We start from the raw sequence: 24,117 nt of genomic DNA, 5'->3' as shown, positions 1-24,117 counted from the left end.
CCACTTACTGATTCACTCACAGTAAATATAGTGGCAGGTGAAGGCACAGCACATACATGTACATTGGCAGCCTTCTTCCAGGCGTGCGCACCCCCTGACAATCTGTGCTGTGATTGGCCACAGCACAGGTCTGTCAGCAAGTTACAGCCAATTATTTTGGCTGAAACCAGAATGACTGTGGCCATTCACAGAACAGTGTTCTGTGTGTAAACAGCCAGATGTGTAAGTAAAAGCAGCACATATTACACTTGTTAGGCACACAGTTAACCCCTTGATTGCCCTTAGATGTTAACCCCTTCCCATCCAGTGTCATTAGTACAGTGTTATCACTGATTGCTGTATTAGTAATGTTTGTGTCCCTGCCAGCTAGTGTCTGTTAGTGCCAGATTACCCTCCACACTATCGCAGTCCTACTAAAAGTCACTGATTACCACCACTACCAGTGTAGCATCATAGCTGCAGAAATTCCAGTGTATATATACCATAGTTTTTAGGCTCTATAACTTTCACATAAACCAATTAATATACATTTTTTGGGGATTTTTTTTTTTTTTTACCAGACATGTAGCTTGGTGAAATGAATTACATTTATTTTGGTGGGTCAAACAGTTCAAATATGATCAGCTATGCTTTTTAGATGTGTTTTGGAGCTCCGTTTTAAGTTACAAAGTAGATTTCAGCTTTAATAAAAAAAAAAACAATTACATTTTTCTGCAAATCTGGTACAGTTAGAAAAAGTCGTCTTCAGATTATTTAAGAGGTTTTCTACTTTTTATTTGTGCAAAGATGGCACCCCACCTGCTTTTGGCAAACAGATCCCATTGATTAGGTGGTTGGAAGTCATGACAAAGCGGCTCCAAGGCTACTACCAAGCACAGGCATGTAATCATTGTTGTGAAGCAATACAGCTAGCTTTGGAAACCCATTTAAAATTATTGGTTTCCATTGGTTGTGTCCTGCATGGGAAAAAAAAAATCAAACTATTAACAAAGGTGGCCTCAAATGATCAGCAGCTCTGCTGAAAGCCAATCAGTGGGAGTACGAACAACACAAACTCCGCCAGCCAGCATGGACAGGGTGGATGTCAACATGTTTTCCACTTTCTGAGTGTATGTGAAAAACACTAAAATTTTTACATGAGCCTTTCTAAATGTAATTTCCATCTCCGTTGTGCTATTCTAATATGTGGCAAAGATAATATATAGATCAATTATGTAGGCTTTGATATGTTGATCCTCTCAGGTATGTTGTTGTTCAGAAGCAGCATCATTCAGTTTCATTATTTCTAATGTGCAATGTCTAGGTAACTACAAAAACAAAATAATAAACGCATGAAAGTGAGACACAAATGTGTGTAGCGTCCCCCTCGTACTCCCTCCGCCTGTATTATCATACTGGCTCCTCTCCCTGTACTGCCAATTTGCATGTATTAGAGATCATTGCCAGAACTTAGTCATCAGATTAATTTATTCAGAAGAACAATGAACACAGTGCTGTGTATATTCTGTTTTTTCCTATTTCTGTTTTTGCACTTGGGCAAGTAGAGGCACAATATGTCAAGAGTGAAGCGCTTGTTTTCGTTCTTGGAGAACTGAGTGGGTAGAATTGGCATCGGCGATGCTGCAATTAGAGTGGTTATAGCGTAAGCGTTTGAAGACGCTGTTCCTTGGGCACAGGTTGCCTCCAGGCTAGTACTAGCTTACCACCACTCTGGGAAATAGGAAGGGAATAGTAATGAGTACACCTTAGTTTAAGAATTTTGCACAACCAGCTCTGGTCAGCTCTGTAGCTTTTGGAAAATGAATAAGGCCAGCGGATCAGGAATACCATCTTCAGTTTTACATAATCTGTTTGACTAGCTGAAAAATGACATGAAATCCTAAGGGTTACATTGCTCCGAGAAGGTTATTAAGCTAGCACTGTAACGAGTGTCACTAAAAGTGCTGCTAATGCAGACCTTGCTGTAAAAATGCAAGATCTGCTTATTTATTCCCTGTTCTCCCAATGTCAAAATGCTACAATAAAATCTATAAGAAAAGAACTGTGGGGGGGGAAAAAGTGAAAAAATATTTTTGCCTCACCCCAGTTTCTATCGATTGTGCCTAGCCAAGGGCAAAATTGCCATCCTTCCAGCAAAATCCCACAAGAAGACACTCATGAGTTGTGCTGGATGCATAGTGAAAAGATTAAAAAAAAAGTCAGTATCTACCCATCAATCAGAAAAAAATCTCAGTTAAAGTTTGAATGTGAGGCAAAAGGCAAAGCTATAGAACACATTGGCTGCAGGAAACAGGTCAAATTGAAAATAGTAAACTTTCTGTTTTCGCACAGCTGCAAAATTTGCTGGTTAGCATTAGTAGCTCAGTGGTTGGTTTGGGTCGTTGCTTTGAATTGCTCTTTTCTACCCTTTGCGCCCCTTATTTCCTGTATGGTAATCGACCATCCCACTATGTCTCAGTGCTGCTATATACCTATGTGGGACACAGTATGATAAGGTTTTCCGCATTTCAAAGGATATACTGAGCAGTCCTAAAATGTAATATAAAATACAATGCTTACATGAACTACTTCTAATTCTACATACAATAGTGCGTAATACAATATGTAAAATGGCAATCTGAAATATATCTGTATAATACTGCAAAAACAAGCCCTATAGCCCAAGGGGTATTGAATGAAAATTTTAAGGAGGTCCGATCAGTAAAAAATGTTTTAAGCAGAGTAGTGTTCTGAGACCCCCTTCAACACATCCCTACCCCCTTCACAGTAGTGTACTGAATCCCCTTTACAGAACACACCCATTTATTTACAGCAGTGTCTTCAACCCCCTTTCAAATCATAACCCCCTCTCCTTCACATCAACACACACACACGGAGCACTGCCTTTCTTCACATCATTCCGCCCACTTCCCAAAGCACTTCCCCCCTTTACATCACTCTCTCCCCCTCCTACAGCATTGCTCCCCTTCACATCACCCCTCACAGCACTGCCCCCCTTCACATCCCCCCAAAGTACTGCCCTCTCTCACATCATCAACCCTCCCTTTACATCATTTGCCTCCACTTCACAGCACTGCCTGCCTTTACATCACCCCCCTGCACTACAGCCCCCCTTTACATCATCCCCCTACTGCACTGTTCCCCCTTTACATCACCCTCTTACAGCGCTGGCCCTCCTCCCCCTATAGTAATGCACTCTGCCCATTTCACATCACCTTCACAGCCCCCCCACAGAACTACCTCCCCTTTATATTAAACCCCCCAGCACTGCCCCCTTTACATCACACCCTTCCATCACAGTAGTGTGCTCTGCCCTCTTGACATCCAACCATCCCCCCCCAGCACTGTGCCTTTCACATCACCCCTAGTAGTGTCCTCTACCCCTTTCACTCTATCAGGCAGTGTGGAGAGCTGGAGGCAGGATAGTAAAGAACTGAGCGCAGGAGACTCAGTGCAGCATTGTTTGGAAGGCGTGAACAGGAGCTTCAAGAATTACCTTTCCATATTAACCAGCAGGTGATTGGTTGCTAGGACACAGGACGGTCCTAGTAACCATTCAGTTGCTGGTTAATATGAAAAGTTATCCACTGGTAGCATCTGCTTCCACCCTCCATCCAATGTTGAGCTGTGCCCTCTGCACTCATTCATTATTTTCCTACCTCCCGCTCTCAGTGCTGTCTTGAGAATGACAGCGGTGGAGGCTGAGAATAGAAGCAGCTTCTAAATGGAGCAACTGAGGGCCCAGATGGGACAGTGACTCATTTTGGAACCAGATCATGGTCCACCATTTAGTGATGCCTGCTTTAGCCCATTCATATTTCTCTTAAAGTAGAACTCCAGTCCAAACCTTTTTTTCTCAGTTTTGGATAGTGAGGGAGGGGAAGTGTTTCATTTTCTTTTATTTTTTTATTAGTTGTTGCTGTTTGTTCACTATTGAGGAAACATTTCTACCATTCCTGAAAGTACCTCAGAACAATGAGGTGTATATTTCAGTGAGTGCTGTTTTTTAGGATAGGTTCACATGCATGCTGCATTTGCATTGGCATAGCAGCACATTCATTTGAATTGGCTCCTGTATCTGTGTTTCCTGCAGGAAAAAGGTCCCTGTACCTTTTTGTTAAAACACAGCTGTATGGAAACTGCTTGGTGTTTTGGCACCATGAATTTCCACTTGCCAAAATCGAACCATGTTTTTTAGAGTGTGTGGGTGCCATTAGGAGTCGTTGGCGCCCCTGTGCATCCTCCTAAGCAGTGTGTTATTAGTGCAGCTGCATGTACGCATGCAATTTACACGCATGAGCACAAAAGTGAACATAGCCTTAATGTTGAAAGATGTTTAGCTAATAGAATGAAGGCCCCTTGAACCCCCTTTAGGGAAATGGAGACTTGACTGCTGGAAGCATAAAATCAGCGTGGGCATGAGCCTAAACCAGGGAGGTAAAGCGGCTATGGGAGGATTGGCTATAAAGATCTGAGGTTGAGCCTGATCTCTAGAAAAAGGCTACGCTGGGGCACGTCCCACTTATTCAGCTGTCACAAGCGTTGCCCACCAACCTGCCAATTGTGATGTTTTGCCAAAGTTTTATTGGCAGTTTTGACCTTGCCAACAATTGATATTTTTATTAATGAGCTATGCTTTTAAGTTAAATTCTGGAGTCTAAGGCCTGTCTGGCACTGATGGTATGGACAGGCCTCTTAGACTGAGAATTATTATTATTAGAGTTTGTTTTATGGGTGCTCATAGTATAGCTGTGACTGGCATTTGTTATTTAGTACATTTGGAAAGGTGTTACGTTTTGGAATGTTCAAGTTGTGGCCTTGTCCTCTTTTCCAACATTATCAGCCTCTGTGTGGATTTGGGTGTGCAAGGTATTGGTTTATTAGTTGGTCATAGCAGAGCCTATGGTTCCCAGCTGTCGTGACTTCAAGCAGTAACTATCTACAGCTTGGGATAATAGTCTATGAAGAAGCTAAGTAGGACAGTGGTGTAGAAAAGGGATCGCAAGCTGCACCCAGGTCCCTACTCTTGCGGAACTGTAGCGCTTAACTAACCATTAACCATATCCAAACATTCTATCCGTGGTCATCTTGAGCAATAATGCATCCTGGCCACTTATCCTGAAGTAAAGGGGATGTGCAATACTCCGGAGAAACAAATTACAGGATTTAGGAGGAAAGTGCAAAGCCTGAGGGTTCAGGGTTATACATACAGTGGATAATTGAGTGGGCAGGTTACACTTTAATGGTTGGAGATGTGAAATCTGGAGTACTAAATTAAGCTTTGCAAACAGGGTAAGCATATGTGGAGCCAAATAACAATTATGTACATTTTTTTTGTAATTTATGAATTGGCATGCAGTTATATGCAGTACATAGGTTCCATTGATAATGGACAATTGCAGCAAGGATTGCTTTAACTTTTAGAGATGATGGTATCATTGCCCATAATAACAAGACCTAATCGTAGAGCTGACATGTATGACATAGTATTATGCGTAGTGATCTAGAACTGCCAATTAATATGATGTGGTGGTTGGTTATAGCAATGGTGTGCTGCATAGACAAGAATTAGAGGCATGACAACTGGATCTTAGTGGATTTGACAGCAGTGATTTAAGAAAGTACACAGAATTGTGCAGAATGACAGAATTAACTAATAATGGCCTTATTTCTGTCGTGTGTGTGTGAGTAGAAAAAAAAAAAAAAAAATATATATATATATATATATATATATATATATGGCATTGACTGATTGCTAGGAATTTTATATATTATTCCAAGCTTACTTATCCATCTCTATAAATAAATGTTAGATAAAATAAATTGGTCTGCCATCTGTATGTTCTATAAATAGCCACTCCTGGCGCCATCCTCGAAATCAATGTGCTGTTTGGTTTAACACATTAAAAGATTGAGTTTCCGTTTTTTTTCTTTGTTAGGCTCTAGATGGCTTCCTTATTGCGCTTACCACTGATGGGATGATAATTTATGTTTCTGATAGTGTTTCATCTCTGCTTGGCCATTTACCGGTAAGTTATGTTCTCGTACAGTTTATCAGGATAACTAATTGTGATATATGTAAGCCATTTGTAATAGAGCAATAACTTGTTTTTTTTATAATTAATGGACATCATTTATTGTATTCCAGTGAAATTAGTAAGTGTCTGGTTACAGTATGCATGAGACGTTTCTTTAATAATACACAGATAATGCACAAGTTTATATATGTACTGTATTTATATAATTATAAAAACTCCACTGAAGATCAGGAGTGTCCAGTATCTTAGCTAAGCTTTCTAAACCAGAATTAAATATATTACAAATAAAATGACAACTAGAAACCATCTTAGGGCTCTTCAAATCATTCCTCTGGACAATGGCATTAGTTATGTAGAAGCCGCTGGACTAAGGATTGTGGGGGCAAACAGGAGGCTATTGTACTGTGAGGGTTCTTCAAAATGTTTTCTTTTTGTAACGCTATCATATATACAGTGTATGTGTATATGTATGTAAATAAATATCCATTCAAATGTTCATAAACCTAATGAGTCCATAAAGTGAAAAATTATAACCTCAATTGTTGTGAAATCAAGTGTCCATATTATCCTAAATAAGATTTGTGAATCCACTACCTTCACACACAGCCTCTTACCCAATAGTCAGAACGCAGATTATAGGTGGTCTGACATAGCATCGAGCTGCATGGATCTTGACTTCATCTGACCCAGAAATTCCTACAGTACTAGTATCTCCTTTTCCTGGTCTGTGTATGACTCGCCATGAAAGAGATACTTCTTCAATAGTAAAATTCTATCAAAAGTTTATGAAAATAAGCTAAAAAGTGTATAATGCTGCTGGCGCCGGCTCTAGCAAAACTCCGTCCCACCCCAATGTACATTTTGTCTCAACAGATGTTGTCAGGGGGATTAGTCTGATCCCCTTGACAACATCTAGTGAGACAAAACGTATGTTGGAGAGGGACGGAGTTTGTGTTGACTTCACCCATGCTTTGCTGGAGCTGGCTCCAGCGGCATTATTCACTACATGCGCTTATTGTGAAGATGTATTGTAAGTAGTTTTTGGCTAAACCAATTAAGGAAACATTTATCACAATTTGTGCACTGAACACTAACTGCTCTAGTTATTGGCCTACAAGTGCATTTACAGAAAATAAAACACTAGATATGGGCAATAAAGAAAGATTTAAAATGTTAAATCTGTGTGGCAAATAAGACTTTATTATTTTACTGAACATGACAAAGCATACTTTTGTACCAGTCAGATTTAGTGGACCAAAATATATTGAATTTTCTGCCGGAGCGAGAACACGGTGAGGTGTACAAGTTGCTGGCACCACACATCCTCATGACGGAACCAATCACTCCAGAGTTTTTCAACAGTAAGTACTAACTGCTGCTATATTGATATGCATAAATTAAAATGTAAGTGGTTGCTGGTTTACTATAATATGTTTAGAGGCTGCAGAACCTAAAGTGGTTCTAAAGGCAGAAGGTTTTCTACGTTAATGAATTCTATGCATTAAGGTAAAAAGCCGCCTTCTGTGTGCAGCTCCCCCCCCCCCCAGCCCCTCTTATACTTACCTGATCCCCATCTCATTCCAGCAATGTGCATGAGAACGGCGGCACTCCTGGGTCTCTCTCTCCCTCATCATTGGCTCACACAGCAGTGGGAGCCATTTTGCTCCTCCTGCTGTCAATCACAGCCAGTGAGCGAGTGAGGAGAGAGCTGAGGGGAGGGGGGGATTTGGCCAAGCCACACTGTTTGTGAATGGACAATGCCCATTCACAGGAGCTCAGCTCAGTAAATGTCTATGAAAAAACAGACTAAATTTCACGGCTACATTAGACCCTAGACCAGTGGTCTCCAAAATGTGGCCATGGACCGAATGCAGCCCTTTGCTTGTCTTTATCCAGCCCTTGGGGCACTATTGCTCCCGCTAACACCAACAAGGAAGCACTATTCCTTCCACTGCCATAAACAGTAGGGAACTATTCCCCTGGTGGCAATTTTCTTTCTACTAACACCATTGATGGGACAATATTCCTTCCACTGACGCCAGCAATGGGGCATAATTCATCCCACTAATATAACAAATTAGGCATTATTCCTCCAATTAATTCCAATGATGGGAACTACTCCTTCCACTAATATGAATATTGGAGCACCATTCCTCCTACTGACTACAGGTGCTATGTAATTTGTTTACTCTTATTGATGCCGGGGCATTTTCTACTCTCGCTGGCCACTCCGGCCTCCTTTAAGTTTGAAGTACAGTCAACCGGCCTTTTGTTTAGAAAGTTTGAAGACCCCTGCCTTAGACTAAAGAGCAAATGTTGATTACCATATTTGTGAAATCTTGTCTCCGTTTCCCCATGTTCGGAATAACTAAATCACATTAACTGTTCTGCACATGCCTCTTTTGTCTGGGTTTTCATGTATCGGATGTTAACCCGAGGGTTGTTTGCTCTCATTTCTGCACCCTGGACTAGCCTGGTTACTGTATGTGTGGACATGTAAGTCCCATCTGTCTCAGCTTTGGGGATGAGATGGCATCTTGACTAGGTTCTCTGGCACCATCTTGGATACCAGAGAACCTGGTTCTAACAGTGGTCTGTAGAGTAGCATTAAATTATATAGTATATTGGAGTATATATAAATGTGAGGTATGACAATGGGTGATAAAAGTGGGAGGCTTAGAAATTACTTGTAAAAACTATCAAGTGCAGAAAATGCAAGTGAATTGCTTTAATGGCTCTACACTATTGATCTTATACTGTATGCAAGATCAAAAACCCTTCTCCACTCTATTCAAAACCAAACAAAAATGTTTTGGCTCAAGTAGGTCTTTAAGTTTACATCTACAGATTATACAGAAATAACTGCAGGCTCAGAAAATGTGAGAACAGTATTCGAGCTAAAGCCATTTCACAGCAAAGAGAAAAATGATCATCTAGTTGCCTAGAAAAAAGTAGATTTTGGAGGTGGGCAGCACCCTTTTAACCACTCTATAAGATAATTTTCATTAGACTTCAACTATAAGGCTGTACCACTAAGAAAGTAATACACATATTAAAAAGTAGAGCTTGGTGTAGTGCCCTATTCATCAAAGCTAGGGGTGTATTGAAGGGTATGCACTAATAAGTGAAAGATCTCTGGTTTGGCTATGAATGGTCTGTAATGCACCAACTAATTTGAAAATGCATTTTGTGCCATTGTATGAAATCCCCTGTAATATACTGTTCACCTGTTCAAAAAGGAAATTGCAAAGTGACTTGACGGTTCATTTGTCAGCGTTTAGAAAACAAAGAGAATGGTTTTTCTGGACTATTTATTCAGACACAATTGCTCAGAAAAGGATACTGCTCCTGCCAAATGGTACAGCTAGAGGCTATTCTTTGAACAGGTTGCAGGATCATTTTGCAATAAGAGATGAATGCTCCAGTCTACTTCCAAAAAAAAAAAAAAAAAAGCAATATTTATACATTCTGTTCTGAATTTTATTTTAAAATATTAAGAGGATTTTGAGCTATATAACAATTTACTATGAATATAAGTTGGCCAGTTTGTTCAGATTCTCTATATATGTCTGAATCTGATGTACATTTATCAACATCTTAGTAGATAGTGAAGCAGTGACCTAAGGGAACATGCTTTGCATCCCAGCCTTTCTTGAGCCCTCGACTGGTGTCCATCCCCCACATACTCATACTAGTTACATCCTTCTCCTTGCTCCCCTTTTCACTTTAAGAGGTCTAGTCAAGCAATCGCAGACTGGCAATCTGTTTTAGGTGTAAATATACAGTTGTGTTAAAAATAATAGTCAGACATCACTAACCTGATCAATCATTGTTTTTGGTAGAAATGATATTTCTACATGGCAAATAATTTACTAGCGGGTGTAGCAGAGTAATAGAAATCCAACAGACCCAACAGTCATGACATGCATGCTGCTGATTCTGTGTAATTGAATCACTAATTGAAAGGGGCATGTTCAAAATAATAGCAGTGTGGGGTTCTATTAGTGAGGTCATTCATTCTTTGAAAAACAGGTGGCAATTATTGCCCTTATTTAAGGAAGGAAGGCAGCAAATGTTGTACATGCTGGTTAGTGTATTTCTCTCTGAAATTCTGAGGAAAATGGGTCGTTCCAGACATTGTTCAGAAGAACAGTGTACTTTGATTAAAAAGTTGATTGGAGAGGGGAAAACATATAAAGAAGTGCAGAAAATGATAGGCTGCTCACCTAAAATGATCGCAAATGCTTTAAAATGGCAACTAAAACCTGAAAGACGTGGAAGAAAGTGAAAAACTACCATTCGAATGGATAGAAGAATAGCCAAAATGGCAAGGACTCAGCCAACAATCAGCTCCAGGAAGATCAAAGAAGGTGTAAAGTTACCTGTGAGTACTGTTACAATTAGAAGACGCCTATGTGAAGCCAAGCTATCTGCAAGAAGCCCCCGCAAAGTCCCACTGTTGAAAAAGACGTGCTGAAGAAGTTACAATTTGCCAAGGAGCACATTGACTGGCCTAAAGAGAAATGGTGCAACATTTTGTGGACTGATGAGAGTAAGATTGTTCTTTTTGGGTCTAGTTGCCGGAGACAGTATGTCAGACGACCCCCAGACACTGAATTCAAGCCACAGTACACTGTGAAGACAGTGAAGCATGGTTGCACAAGCATCATGATATGAGGATGTTTCTCATACTGCGGTGTTGGGCCTATTTATCAGATACCAGGGATCATGGATCAGTTTGAATACATCAGAATACTTGAAGAGGCCATGCTGCCTTATGCTGAAGAGGAAATGCCCTTGAAATGGGTGTTCCAACAAGACAATGACCCCAAACACACCAGTAAACGTGCAACATCTTGGTTCCAGACCAACAAGATTGACGTTATGGAATGGCCAGCCCAATACCCGGATCTTAATCCAATAGAAAACTTATGGGGTGACATCGAAAATGCAGCTTCTAAGGCAAAACCAAGCAATAGAGAAGAGCTGTGGAATGTAGTCCAATCATCCTGGGCTGGAATACCTGTTCACAGGTGCCAGACGTTGGTTGACTCCATGCAACACAGATGTGAAGCAGTTCTCAGAAACAGTGCTTATACAACTAAATATTCATTAAGTGATTCAAAGGAAAGCAAAATCTTCAAACATTTTTCAGTTTATATAGTGAATGTTTGAGTTTGTAAAGAAGAATACAAACACTGCTATTTTTTGGAACAGTCTAATCACTTTTCTTAAATTTTTTTAGAGGAACAACACATTTGATGTATTTTTCTTCATGTTTTGATTTGGAATAGAATGTGTAGTGTTCCCAATGCACTTGTGAGTATGGAAATAAATGCTATTAGAAGGATTTTGAGCTTTATTCACTTTTTTCAACACACTGCTATTATTTTGAACACAACTGTAGCTGTAGTAATGTGACACTGCTATAGAATGATCCTCAAATCTTTGTGAAGCTCGACACTTATGGAAGTGTCAGATCATTTGACTTCCAGCCTACCTCACCCCCCAGGTATCTACCTCATCAGTGTTTCTGGTTCAAATACACAAAAACCACCAAGATCAATGAAGGCTGCCGCATAGTAAGCCTGTCTGCTGTAATCTATAACTTGCTCTTAAAGTAGGAAAAATACATAATTCTGGGTGATTGCTTAGGAAATTAGCTAATTTCCATATTAACAGCCTTACTAGTGTTATCTGAAAGAAGAAAACACTTTGTTTAGAGCAGAGTTCTTTTTTTTTTTTTTTATCAAACTGGTGAATAATTAAACTCTTTTAGAGTAATAATGCGTTTCGGATAGACTCAAATCCACTTTACACCTGTAAGAATATATCTTTGTGGTTTTTTTTAGAGTGTTGTCTTAAATAGCTCATTCACTTTGAATAAACATTTAATGAGTCTCAAAACATGAAAAAATATGTCCAACATAGCACCACACAATACTTGGTACATTCACATTTGTGTGTTGTGGCATGCTGAGGGACAGGTGTGTCTCTTTACAAGGCATACAGGTGAAACTCAAAAAATTAGAATATCGTGCAAAAGTTAATTTATTAAAACAAGGCATTCTGATTGACTGACTGATATCTTATCTGTTCAACAGAAGCTTGTCTCATGACCGGTTTCTTTCAAATGGGCATTCTGGGAAAACCAGCATCCAGTTGGCATCTGACCAGCACTGGCAGCCAATGGCAGTGTGTCCTGTTCACCAAAAACAAATTAGCGTGTACCATGCCTTAGGCTAGGTTCACACTTGAGTGGGTGGTTGTGGGTTCGCAGCTGTTCTGCACTCGCAACCACCCTCAGCCAAATTGCGCTGCTCTGTAGAGACATGCAGGCTGCCATTCATTCTTAATGGCATTCCCACACATCTCAACCCACAGCGTGTTTTTGCACCATGCAATTTCCATGTGGCTGTGTTTTGAAAAAGGTGCAAGCACCTTTTTTTTTTTTTGTGGGAAATGGAGGCACGGCAAGTGAATGGGCTGCTGTGTTCATGCAAACCTGGGCTGCAAACCCACACAGATGTGAACCTAGTCTAAAGAGTAATTGCACTGAGCCTTTGTAGAGCTCCCTCTTTTGATAAACATATCTGTGTTTAGCACAGAATTTTAAATGTTTAGAAGCAAAGGGAAGCAAACGGGAAATGCATGTCAAAAGCTACTTTAAAGTAAAAACTACAATATACTGTATGCTTGCACTGAAAATCTGCTATACACTTATACAGTTAAATTTATTTTTTGTATTCCCTTAAATTATAGTAACTTTTTTTTTTTTTTTTCTTAGATGAAAAACAAGTGGAGTTTTGCTGTCATTTAGCAAGAGGGAGTCTTGACCCAAATGAACCTCCCACTTATGAATATGTAAAATTTGTTGTAGATTTTAAGTTTTTTACCCATGGTAAGTATTTTTTTTTTCTAATGTCTTTAAAACGCTGCAATATTTCATGAAAATATAGGTTAGAATGTATTAACTTTTTAAAGGTGTATTCTGTTTGTTTAGGAAACCAGTCTTTGACCCTGTCAGCTCAGAGGCAACAATCCATAACCAAGTGACACCCCCTGTTTCAGTCTATTGTACTTAAAGTGACCCAGCAGCAAAATAATTTTTTTTTTTAAAGGCAGCCTGTAAAAAAAACAATACTTGTGCTGATGACCGTAATCTTCACTTGCAGAACTACATAAACCTTTGGAATCTGACTGTGCCCATGCTTAGTTACAATCTACTTGAATGTAGCGTTACCTAAATTGTAACTGCAGGCATTTGTCTTGCTTTGGATAGAGTTAGGAAAGGTTAGAAGTAAGATTTTTTTTTTTGCTGCTTTCTGTATCGTCATTGACTTTTACATTTTCCTGCTTCAGAAGCACAAAGGAAATGTATTTTTTTCCAAAATGGAGGGAAATCACCTTTAATAGTTGTCACTGGAACCACTGTCATGGTTAGAAGCTATCTGGGGCTATAACCCCTCATCATTCCACTGTCCAAAACTAGAAAGACTTTTTTTTTTTTTTTTTTTTTTTTTGAGTGAAAGGCTTTTCAGACTGGGCAAAAATAAATGTTTCTCTTGGTCTCCAGATTGGGCACGCTCATCCTGCTTTTTTAAAATTAGGCTTGACAAATTTACTGTATGGATTTTTGTACTTTTATGAATTGGAAAATTACAAATTTCCCTCCTGACTTTTCAACTATTCAACTGAATATTATTATTATTATTGTACAACATGAGGGCATACAGTACAGTCACAATACAGCTCAATACAGGAGGAATCAGAGGGCCCTGCTCATTAGAGCTTACAATCTAAAAGACCTGCTTGTGTGATAGCCAACTAGGTTCTAATTTAATGATTCGATATATTAGGTATACAGTAAAATCTATTGTGCAGTCTTCCCCAGGCTGACAAACCAGCAACACTTGCTGGTATCTGCATGGCTTAGGCTTTGTTCACACTAGCGTTGTGTGCAGGCAGCAGAGAAGCGTTTTTACCGCTTCCCAAACTCCTCTGACAATTCTGCACATTGCAGCACATGGTGCTGTTCTAATGGGAGCATTAGCGTCGCGGCAAAATGGATGCCTCTGGTCGAGTCAGGAGACGTTGAAGCCTTCTATTCTAGTCTATGGTGCTGCTCTGCAAATGGCCGGCGTTTGCGTTGCGACGTGGTTGCAGGGCGTTTGCGGAGCCGTAACACCATTCAAACTGCATTATAGGCGTTTGTGGGGTGTTTTTAACGCTCGGCAAATGCCTAGCAACCACCGCTAAACCGCGCATGCGGCGCGTTAAAAAACACTCCGCAAACGCCAGACCAATGCTTGCCAAACGCTATAGGAGCGTTTGGCAAGCGTTGGTAAAACAGTCAAGTGTGAACGAGCCCTTAAGGTCTGCAAGAGTGTGAGTCTACCACCATGCAGAGGAGCAATGCTATCCCTACATTCAACATTTAGAATTGCAGTTGTAGTCCTTGACCATGTGTTCCTTCAATATTCCCATGGTCTAGCTTGTGTGCTCTGTTTGGTCAACTAGTTTATCCATCCAATATGTAAAATTATAGTTGAACATGTTTTGTTTTTTTTTTGTTTTGTTTTTTTTTTTTTTATGACTGCTGTATAGTCTATTGAATGGATGACCCTTTAAATTGGACTATCCATACAATAATACTCCTAATCTATAAAAATATCCATCTAATCTACTTTTAACCCATGTTCCACACACCTCGAATACTAGAAAACATTCTCCAGATTCCTTGTCTACATAGTATACAACATCTTTATGTAGGTTGACTTACTCCACCTACATTTGAGCATAATTGCAGTAAACAAAATATGACAGCAGCTTTGTAACCTTTCACAAAATGTTATGGATTGTTATTCTTACGATCAACTTTATGCAGCGATAACAAGCTCTTATATTATCTATACACACTAAATGTGTTAATTAGATTCTGAGTATTGTAACCATTTCTAATGCCACTATTCCCAATGTCATTGTGACTAATTCTGCCATTGTGCTAATTTGACAAGAGTGGAAAACAGCTCATTATAAGAACATGACTGTGTGGCTTCTTTGTTAGAGGGCTTCTTTGGTCCTTCATCCCTTTCGGGTTCATGGGGTTGAGTTGCTAATTGTAGATTACCAGCAGACAGGGAAACAACGTCTGCTTATTGCATTGTTAGGACCACTATCCCATTTGTATACATTTTAATATATGTAATATGTAAAACACTTGTTTTCATTCTTTTTATAGTACAGTTTTAGATATTTTAAATCCAATGCTGAATACTGAACCTCCCCACAAAGTAAACAATCACTTAAACTGAAAAACTGAGTTATGCACAGAGCACCATTCAGATTTTAATGGTGAATAAAAACAAGTTTCCGAGTGATTGAAAGGCTTAACTTGAATGTCAGACTGTGTCTGTTGGATGCATACATATACTTTCTCAGTATTATGACTCTTATAATGAGCTCTTAGATGTCAAAATATCTCAGCTGCTGTTTCTAAGGTATCTTACACCATACAGACACACACATGTACACACGAATATAATTATTGGCTTTAGGGTGGACATGGTTGAGCTTACCCAATTGATTTCTATGTTTGCCATCATTCATTGTGAAGAGTTAGAAGTAACAGGGATGGAGTGGAATTTCTTGAATGGAAATACTTGCTCCAGTAACATCTGTTTAAGTGGGGATATCAACATTTTGTTGTGTCTAAAGGATGAAGATTGAAGGTAATTCTCCCCAATGGTACACAGTTGGCAAAAAAAAACTCCCTACTTTGTCTACAATAAGAATAATTTTTGGGGTTTTTTTTTCATTGAGGCTTGACATGCAGTTACATGGAAAAAAAAAGATAAACCTTAAGACACCTGTGCCACATTTTCCTTGTATGTGGTCAAATGCCATGTCAGCGCATATATAACACACATGCAGTAGAATACACAAAATGATATGCAGAAAGCTGCAGTTATGATAAATTGTTTTTGTTTTATGTGTGTAGGTGCAATATGTGTTAACTGTGATAAGATCATGCTATGTAATATATGCACCTGACCTGCTGACAGCAGGAGCCTTGCACTCTAAACAGAATAAAAGATCTAATCTTAACGTTTGCTGATGTGGGGACCTGTCCATTCTTGTTACAGTGCCTACATCTTCATATAATGGCTTTGAGTCAGCTGTTGCAAGGGCATTTCGGTCAGCCAGCGAAGAACAGATATGTCTGGTAGCCACAGTGCGGCTTGTCACTCCACAATTTCTCAAGGTGAGTGCAGTCACTTTTTAACAGTATGGATTACTTACGATATACTATAGCTAACCAATATCATACAATTGAACATGGTTTCTAATATAAACCATTGTGCTGGATATAGCCATTGTTTTTTTTATACGCTGCTGGGCAGAAATGTCACTAATCACCTATGTTCTTGGTGCATATCATTCTCAATAGTTTTAATGGGTCTCAAGTCCTGGTCGTAGTGGCAAGCAGCAATGTAAAGTGATTAGTAAGCTCTCCTCTTTGTCTTGTACCTACAGGTAAGCCTATAATAAGGCTTACCTGCTGGAACAGTAAATATCTCCTAAACATGCACCATTTAGGAGATATTTACATGTGTAGCAGTCGGTGACATCAGCGGCGCATGAGAACTGTGCTCTCAATGGACGACATGGTGTCCATTGAGAGAGTGCTGCCGTGGTTGTGCCTGCCGTGCATGACATCATTGTGGCTCAGCCATTCAAACGTCTGGAGCCCATGAGCCTAAGTAAATATGGATTCCCTGTCAGCGGTGACAACGCACCGTTGGAGGGATCCATTTTATTTGGTACGTTTGTCATATTGTGCTATTATGCACTGCATACTAGTACATTATGACATGAGCCTGGTGGGGGACCATTTTTTTCTTTTTTTAACACTTTATTACTAATTTAAGCTATGCTGTTGATGCTTAATCCATATGTTCAACCCTAAAGTCCAAATACAAAAGTTAAAATGGATTCCTACAAAAATCACAATGAGATCTCTAGACCTATGGTGACACAATACTAACTATATCGTTTTATTTGATGTGTGCAGGAACTGTGCAATGTTGAGGAGCCTTGTGAAGAATTCACATCAAGACACAGTTTAGAGTGGAAATTCCTCTTCTTGGACCACAGGTAAATGATCCCTTTTTCCATACCTGTACTTATGAGTTATGTTTGCCAATTGAAATTCAAATTTTAAATTAGTTTGAAATATCAGAAAATATAAACAGCATTTTTATAGCACCAGTGGTGGCAGAGTTGACCACCCCTATCAGTGCCATCTGCCAGAGGTTTAAGGCTCTTGTAAGATTGACAGGAGCTATTAATAATGAAGAAATGTAATCGTATTTTAGTTTATATTATAAATCAAATGTCAAATTTTACTAACCTAAAATCTGATGTAGTAGACTAACCTGAGATCCGATAGTAGTACTATCCATCTAGTAATATCTATTCTGACAGCTGTTCTTTTTTTAAAGATTGAAACCAAAGATAAAACTCATAGTGCAGTACATCTGCAGTGACTGCTGTGAATGCTGAAATTACATGCAGCAGGCTGCCTATGTTTTGACCTCAAGTCAGTGATGTAGCGTGGGTTGTCAGCACCTGGGGCAAGGCAATTAATTTGCGCCCCCTAACTCGTGGACTTTTGGGGGGGTGTCACATCCTCAGCTCTGAGGGGTTCATGCTGGGACATGTAATCCTTCACTTTTGGGGTAGTCACATCCCCTAAAAGTGAAGGAATACAAGTCCCAGCATGAACCACTGAGATCTAAGGATGTGACCCCCTTAGACCTCAGGGGTTCATGCTGAGACTTTTAGTCACATCCTTCAAAAGTGAAGGAGTACATGTTACAGCATGAACCCCTGAGATCTAAGCATGTGACCTTCTCTTCCCCTTTCTGTCCTTCTGAGCACCATTCTCTCTGTCCTTGCATCGGCAGCTCCCTCATGACAGCCCAACTGGTTCCATGCCTGGCTTCTCAGATTCAAATCCAGTTCTCACCTTCCCTTTTTGAGCACTGAGCAAGGGGCCGCCACCACAGAAGCTGGAGAAGGTAGGTGGAGCTGAGGACTAGGAGAAGGAGGAAGTTACATCCTCTGCTCTGAATGCTGGGGTCTCTCTCTGAAGTCACTGATTGCTAGATGCCAGATGGTCCTAGCAAGCAAACCGTGGGCAGTGGCGGCCTGCGGCAGAACCTGGTCTTGGCCCGAGACCGTGGGAGTGGAACACACACTAGTACTGTGAGTGAAGTGGTTTTTTTTGTTTTTGTTTTTTTTTGGAGGGGGGGGGCATTATAGTGGCCCGGGTGGATAGTGGGACTAGTACTATGAGTGAAGCGGCGACCTTTTTTTTTGGGGCACCAGAGTGGCCTGGGACAGCATGGGACTAATTTCTGCGCCCTCTAAATGCTTCGCCTGGTGCGACCGCACCAGCTGCCCCCCACCATGCTAAATCACTGTCTTCACCTCTGTGATGTCATGTGGGAGAGGCAGTGTGCAAATTAGTAGTAGGGTGTTGGGTTCTGGGAAAGTTGAGTACTGTTGCTATTAGAAGAAATTTAATTGAATTCACATTGAAAAGAAAGGTAATTTTTAAAGCCCAATTCCACTGTATTGAATTTTATTCCTAGATTGTAAGCTCGAAAGAATAGGGCCCTCGAACCCCTCGTGTTTTGTCTTGTTACTGTATTGTCTCATTTACTGTCCCCCACTATAATGTACAGCGCTGAGCAGACCTTTTTGGCACTATATAAATGTATAATTGCTGCCAGAAGCCTCGTTTCTGGAGGTTTTATCCCAATTCCAGTCCCAGTGACCATGTTGTCGCCATAAAAAGTAAGGAAAAGTCATTACATTGTGCAGTGCTGTTACCATAAAAAGGGTCAATGACTTTAACTGGATTTTTTGGATCACTTTGCCAGTGGATTAATTGATTGTTTATACTTGGTAATGACTATTTTTGTTTTGGAAGGAGTTACGTGTCACTGGTTTTATTGCTTGTGTTTTTCTTATGTCATTGGCTTTATGAAGCATTCTTCTGTGCCTCTGAAACATTACATTTGTTTATTGTGATAAACTAAAAGCTCTTTATTGGTTAAAACAATTTAGCACAACATAATCTTCAATGGGGACACAGACAACTGTTACAAGCTATGGTAAAGAGACTATATAGTAAAAGCACCACATTGGTCTACGGAATCCAAATCCATTTTCTCTTAATTAACAAACAAGATGATAAAACAACCAACACTTTTCTGGAGTTAAAAACTGTACCCCTTTTAGCAGGGTTTTAAAAGCTGCCTCAACAAAGGCAACTGGACTCTGTGCTCATTAAGAAAATAAGTTTGCTGGTTGTTCCAAATTTAAACACACAGCATCTGATCGCATATTTTTTGCTCTAAATTTAGAACTTCCAGTGAACTTTATTTTTTTAATGCATCCAGTTCTCTTTTTTTTATATGCAGCATTTCAAGCCCTGATGAAGAACAGTTCTTAACTCCCTGAAACATTGGGAATGTTTTATACTGTTAAATCCTGTTTATGAATGAAGGAATATTGATTGACTCTAATGACTGCTGGCATGGTGCTATCATTATCTACTTTTTTTGTTTTGTTTTTTTTTTTACCATAGTGTTCTGCCTAGGGTTCTATTGCATGGACCTGGTATATAAGGGCCATTTAACCAGAGCTTTCAAGTGCCATTGACTAAATACAATCAACGCATAACTTTAATTTCAGTCTAATTATCTGACATCCAGAACTTTGTCTCTAGCCTATTTGACTAGCCAGTTGTTGCTGATAGAGGTTCTAGTTTGCCCCTATTTTTTTTATGTATTCTTATTGCTAATTGTATCCCTGATAGAAATTTCCCCTCCCTACATTTTTGTTCCTGGGACAGGTAGTGAGGGGAAATCTCTGCAATGATGCTGCAGAGAGAGGTAATTAACAGAAGGTGTACACCTAAAGCCGTCTCCAAACTTTCTAAGCAAAGGGCCAGTTGTTGTTCAGACTGTAGGGGGGATGGCCTGTGGCCTGCAGGAATCAATTTTTTTTTTCTGGCCTCAGAGTAAAGAGTAAACCGTTTCCCATCCTTTGTATTAGGGTGTGGAATAGTGACCCATTGTTGGTGTCAGTGGGCAGAATAGTTTCTCATATCGGTGGGATGAATAATGCCCCAAGGGCGAGATAAAGGCAAGCAAAGGGCCGCATCTGGCCCCCAGGCTGCAGTTTGGAGACCCCTGACCTAAAGCATGTCAGGAAAACTGTGATTATGTTAACACCTTTGATTCCATTTATTGCCAAAGAGCATTATAGCTATAAACTATGCAATTATATCAGTGAATGATATTAAAATTGAGATAATCTATTGTTTTTACCATAAGATAGTTTCAGCATGAAACGATTCTTTAACCTTTTCACTGCCAGGAATGCAGAAAAACCAGCTAAGCCAAATATTAGATCTTGGAATTCCCCTAGAGCCCTGGCGTGCCTAACTTTTTACGGTACTACAGATGCTGCTTGGTAACATCTCCCATCCATTATTTCAAAAGCAAATTTGTCTTTATTATTTTTTCACAAATTTAACAGACAAAGCATGAGAAATAAAAAGAACACGTACAAGTAAGTAAACAGAAAAAGATCACAGGTGTGGCTATGATCCATGTGGATGGAAGAAAATGATGCAATACAACAGCAAGAGGGAAGGATCAATAACCCATATTACAGAGCTATAATAAAAAATAGTTTCATGGGGGTATCCCCAGGTGAGATGTATGGAACAAGATGAGAGAACACCATACAACTAAGAGTGTAATCCCAAACTGAGAAAGAAGGGAGAAGAAAAAGAAAAAAAAGTGGAACCCAGTGGTAAGGATAGCGAAGGAGGGGAAGAGAGAGAAAAGAGGCGATTGGGAAACAAAAGCACAATCAAGGTGGCTCTCCACTTGTATCCCACCAAAGCGACCCCCGCTGCATCCTAGCACGGACCGCAGGGCCCAACTGGCAGACAAGCCAATATGAAAATCAGTCAGGGGAGAAAGGCTCCACTCCACCAGGGCGCAACAGAGAAACACATCCCGAAGCCATCCATTATTTTAGCTGCTCTTGGCTGTGTATGAGTTGTTGGCTTGTTTCAAATTTTCCTCATTTTTATACCTTTTAACTTTATGAAGTCATGAAGGAGTTTACTGTGTAGGTCAGTCACAAATCAAAGCACTTTTTGTTGCATTTTAAGACCCTTCCATGCCCACTGCTAGATTTATTCTCTCTCTAATCTGGGTCAGACCTGGTGCCTTCACCCAAATCAATGCTGGTGAAACCTCTGAAGAAGCTCATGGGGAGCACTTACATGAAGAAGCTCATGGGGAGCACTTACATGTGCAAGTATAACATGTGCAAGTATAATATTCATGTTTCAAAGTTTAATGTCAAGAATTTAAAAACAGAGGTCCCTATTTAATTAATATTTTAAAATAATGTTTACCCAGTTTATAAAAGTAGGGGAAACGCGCTTGTTCTCACATCAGTGTTGCCAGTCAGCAAAATGGCTTTTGATCTAATTGCATTTTTCAGGTGTAATACAGAATAGCACTGGCCACACTTGCCACCTCCATCGAACAGCTGCTTCAAAGTCTCACACTGAAACTCAACAGTCGTAGTTTGGAGATTATCTGGTTACCTGAAGCAAACTTTAGTGGACTTTAGACCAATGAAAAACTGCTAGGGAAGGTGGAACTCACAATGAGGACATTTGAGGAGTTGCAAATATTCTGTGTTCTTAAGTAACAGTCGACTTCTTTTTTTTTTTTTTTTTCTTTTTTTTTTTTTTTTCTCAAAGAGGTAACAGAGATTTTTTTCTTTTCCCTTTTCTTTAATAAAAACATTATTTCCCAGTACTGAAGAGTGCTTGTTTTCCCTTCTATCTACGTTTTTATTACTTTTTACATCAGTCTACTTCTTGTGGCATAAAAAGGTGGAGGAAGAAGACACAATTTCAAATACAAGTCTTTATTACAAGGCAGATGGAATATCTGATGCTAACGTTTCAAAACGTGTATGTAGCAGCTATATGTGGTGAGGATTTTTTTTCTTAAAATACTGAAATCTCATGCTTGGAGTCTGGAAATAGCTCCTTTTACAGCCAACCATACAGACCATTATTTTTTATTTATTTATTTCAGGTACTTACAGTATATAGTGCTGTCAGTTTACGCAGCACTTTACATATATAGTGTACATTCACCTCAGTCCCTAACCCTCAAGGGGTGTACAATCTAAGGTCCCTAACTCACATTCATACATACACATACTAGGGCCAATTTAGACAGGAGCCAATTAACCTCTCAGCATGTCTTTTGGAGTGTGGGAGGAAACCTGAGTACCTGGAGGAAACCCATGCAGGCACAAGGAGAATATGCAAACTCCAGGCAGGTGCTGTTAAAGTGTAAAGTGTTTCTGAACCCAAAAACTAAAAATGTAATCTATTACAGCTTACCAGTTCTTGGATGTGGCTGCTGCATTAGTTTTTTAATTTTTTTTCAGGCTTTTTTCACCTGGTTCTACTATAAGTAACGTGCTTAGGGTGACAATACTTGCTCACTGTACTATAAAGAAGCAGTGTTGTCACACTAGACTGCTCTCCTGATTTGTACTACAAATACCTCCTCCTTTGCTCATCTATATTACATGGGATAAGTGTTCTTTAGTTCACAGCAGATAGCTAGAAAAGCTGACAACGTTGTTTGAGATTTCAGTTCAGTGCACAGGAACTCACAAGGACACTGGATTCCTAGCGGGATCAACAGGTACTTTTTTTGTGCTTGCAGAAAATGTACTTGGCCTGAAAAAAGAAAACAAATGTAGCCACCACATTTCAGGACCGGTAAGCTGCAATTTTTGTTCTTTGGTTTAGCTTTGCTTTAAGGCCCCTTTCACACTGATCAGTTTTTCTTCTGTGTTTTCCTTACCAAAAGCAGAAGAAAAATGCATGACCATTAAATCCTATGGAGATCTTCACACCAGTCAGTTGCGTCTGTAAAAGTCCTGCATGCTGCATTTTTGGTGGCTGTTTAGTGTGGTTAAAAAAAAAAAAAACATCAAAAACACACATCCCCATTGAAATGAATGAAAAATGCATCAAAAATGTACCTGCTGTTGCATTTTTGGAAACGTGCCCTTGTTTCAAAGGTGCAAGCCGTAAACGTGGTAAAAACACAACAAAAAATGCTATGTGTTTTTACTGCATTTTTGCAATGCAGCAGTGTGAAAGCAGCCTAAGATTGTGAAAAAAAAATTTAATTTTCATAAAATTATATTACTATTTGAGTATCGGCAAGTTACAATGTTTCTATATTTAAACCTGAGTGAGCAAAAATAGATTTGTTGGCTGCTTGCCAAATGTTAGGGGAGAGGCCTTTATAGGTTACTTGGCTCTCTATAGAATGATGCCAATCTTCAGACATTCTCATGCACAATAGTTACATATTATCATTAGTTAATGTTACTTATAAAGAAATGCTGACAAAATTAGGTCATACTGTACTCTTTTAAAAAAAAAAAAAAAAAAAAAAAAAAAAACCTGTCAATTTTATGGGAAGTTGACTGTTAAACATTATTTTGGGCTGGCAAACCCCTCTGTCCTTACATTTGTTCTAAGTCCTGTCTTTTTATAGGGGAAGGCAACACTTTTTTTTTTTTTTCTTTTCTGCGCAATTAAAACACTTTGATATTTTCATTCTTCCAGTAATGTGAAATCGTCTTACGTTTGTTTCTGGAAAAGTGCTAGCAAGTGTGTAGTTATGGTCTCTGCTAAACATGTTTGGGGGAGTGATCCTCAGAAAAAGCCAGCAACTCTGCCTGCACTCCTGTACTCCTCTTCCCAACAGATACACAGACAGCAATAAAAACTTGATAGGGGTTCTAATCATGCCACAGGCTTTTCGAAGCTAGAAAAAAAAAAGGTTTGGCTTTACATATACTTTAAAGTGTTACTAAACCCACAAAAGTAAAATCAGAGTGTATATGTGCAGTAAAGCATGCTTGTTATACTCAC

At 39.5% G+C, this 24,117-nt stretch overlaps 1 protein-coding gene across 3 annotated transcripts in view; it reads left to right on the top strand.

Annotated features, from left to right (window-relative positions):
• The window catches only part of PASD1 (PAS domain containing repressor 1), a 79,417-nt gene that overhangs the window by 9,486 nt on the left and 45,814 nt on the right, over window positions 1–24,117 (top strand). For all 3 annotated transcript variants that reach the window (XM_089684876.1, XM_089684875.1, XM_089684874.1), the window contains exons 4-8: window positions 5,940–6,029; window positions 7,279–7,399; window positions 12,826–12,939; window positions 16,184–16,302; window positions 17,113–17,195. In XM_089684876.1, coding sequence (XP_089541002.1) covers window positions 5,940–6,029; window positions 7,279–7,399; window positions 12,826–12,939; window positions 16,184–16,302; window positions 17,113–17,195 — 527 coding nt within the window. The remainder of the gene's footprint in view (window positions 1–5,939; window positions 6,030–7,278; window positions 7,400–12,825; window positions 12,940–16,183; window positions 16,303–17,112; window positions 17,196–24,117) is intronic.

This window comes from Staurois parvus, unplaced genomic scaffold, assembly GCF_062004578.1.
Source record: "Staurois parvus isolate SC_StPar_1 unplaced genomic scaffold, SC_StPar_1.0 ptg000361l, whole genome shotgun sequence".
Lineage (NCBI taxonomy): Eukaryota > Metazoa > Chordata > Amphibia > Anura > Ranidae > Staurois > Staurois parvus.
This window is presented reverse-complemented; position numbering and strand designations above follow the sequence as displayed.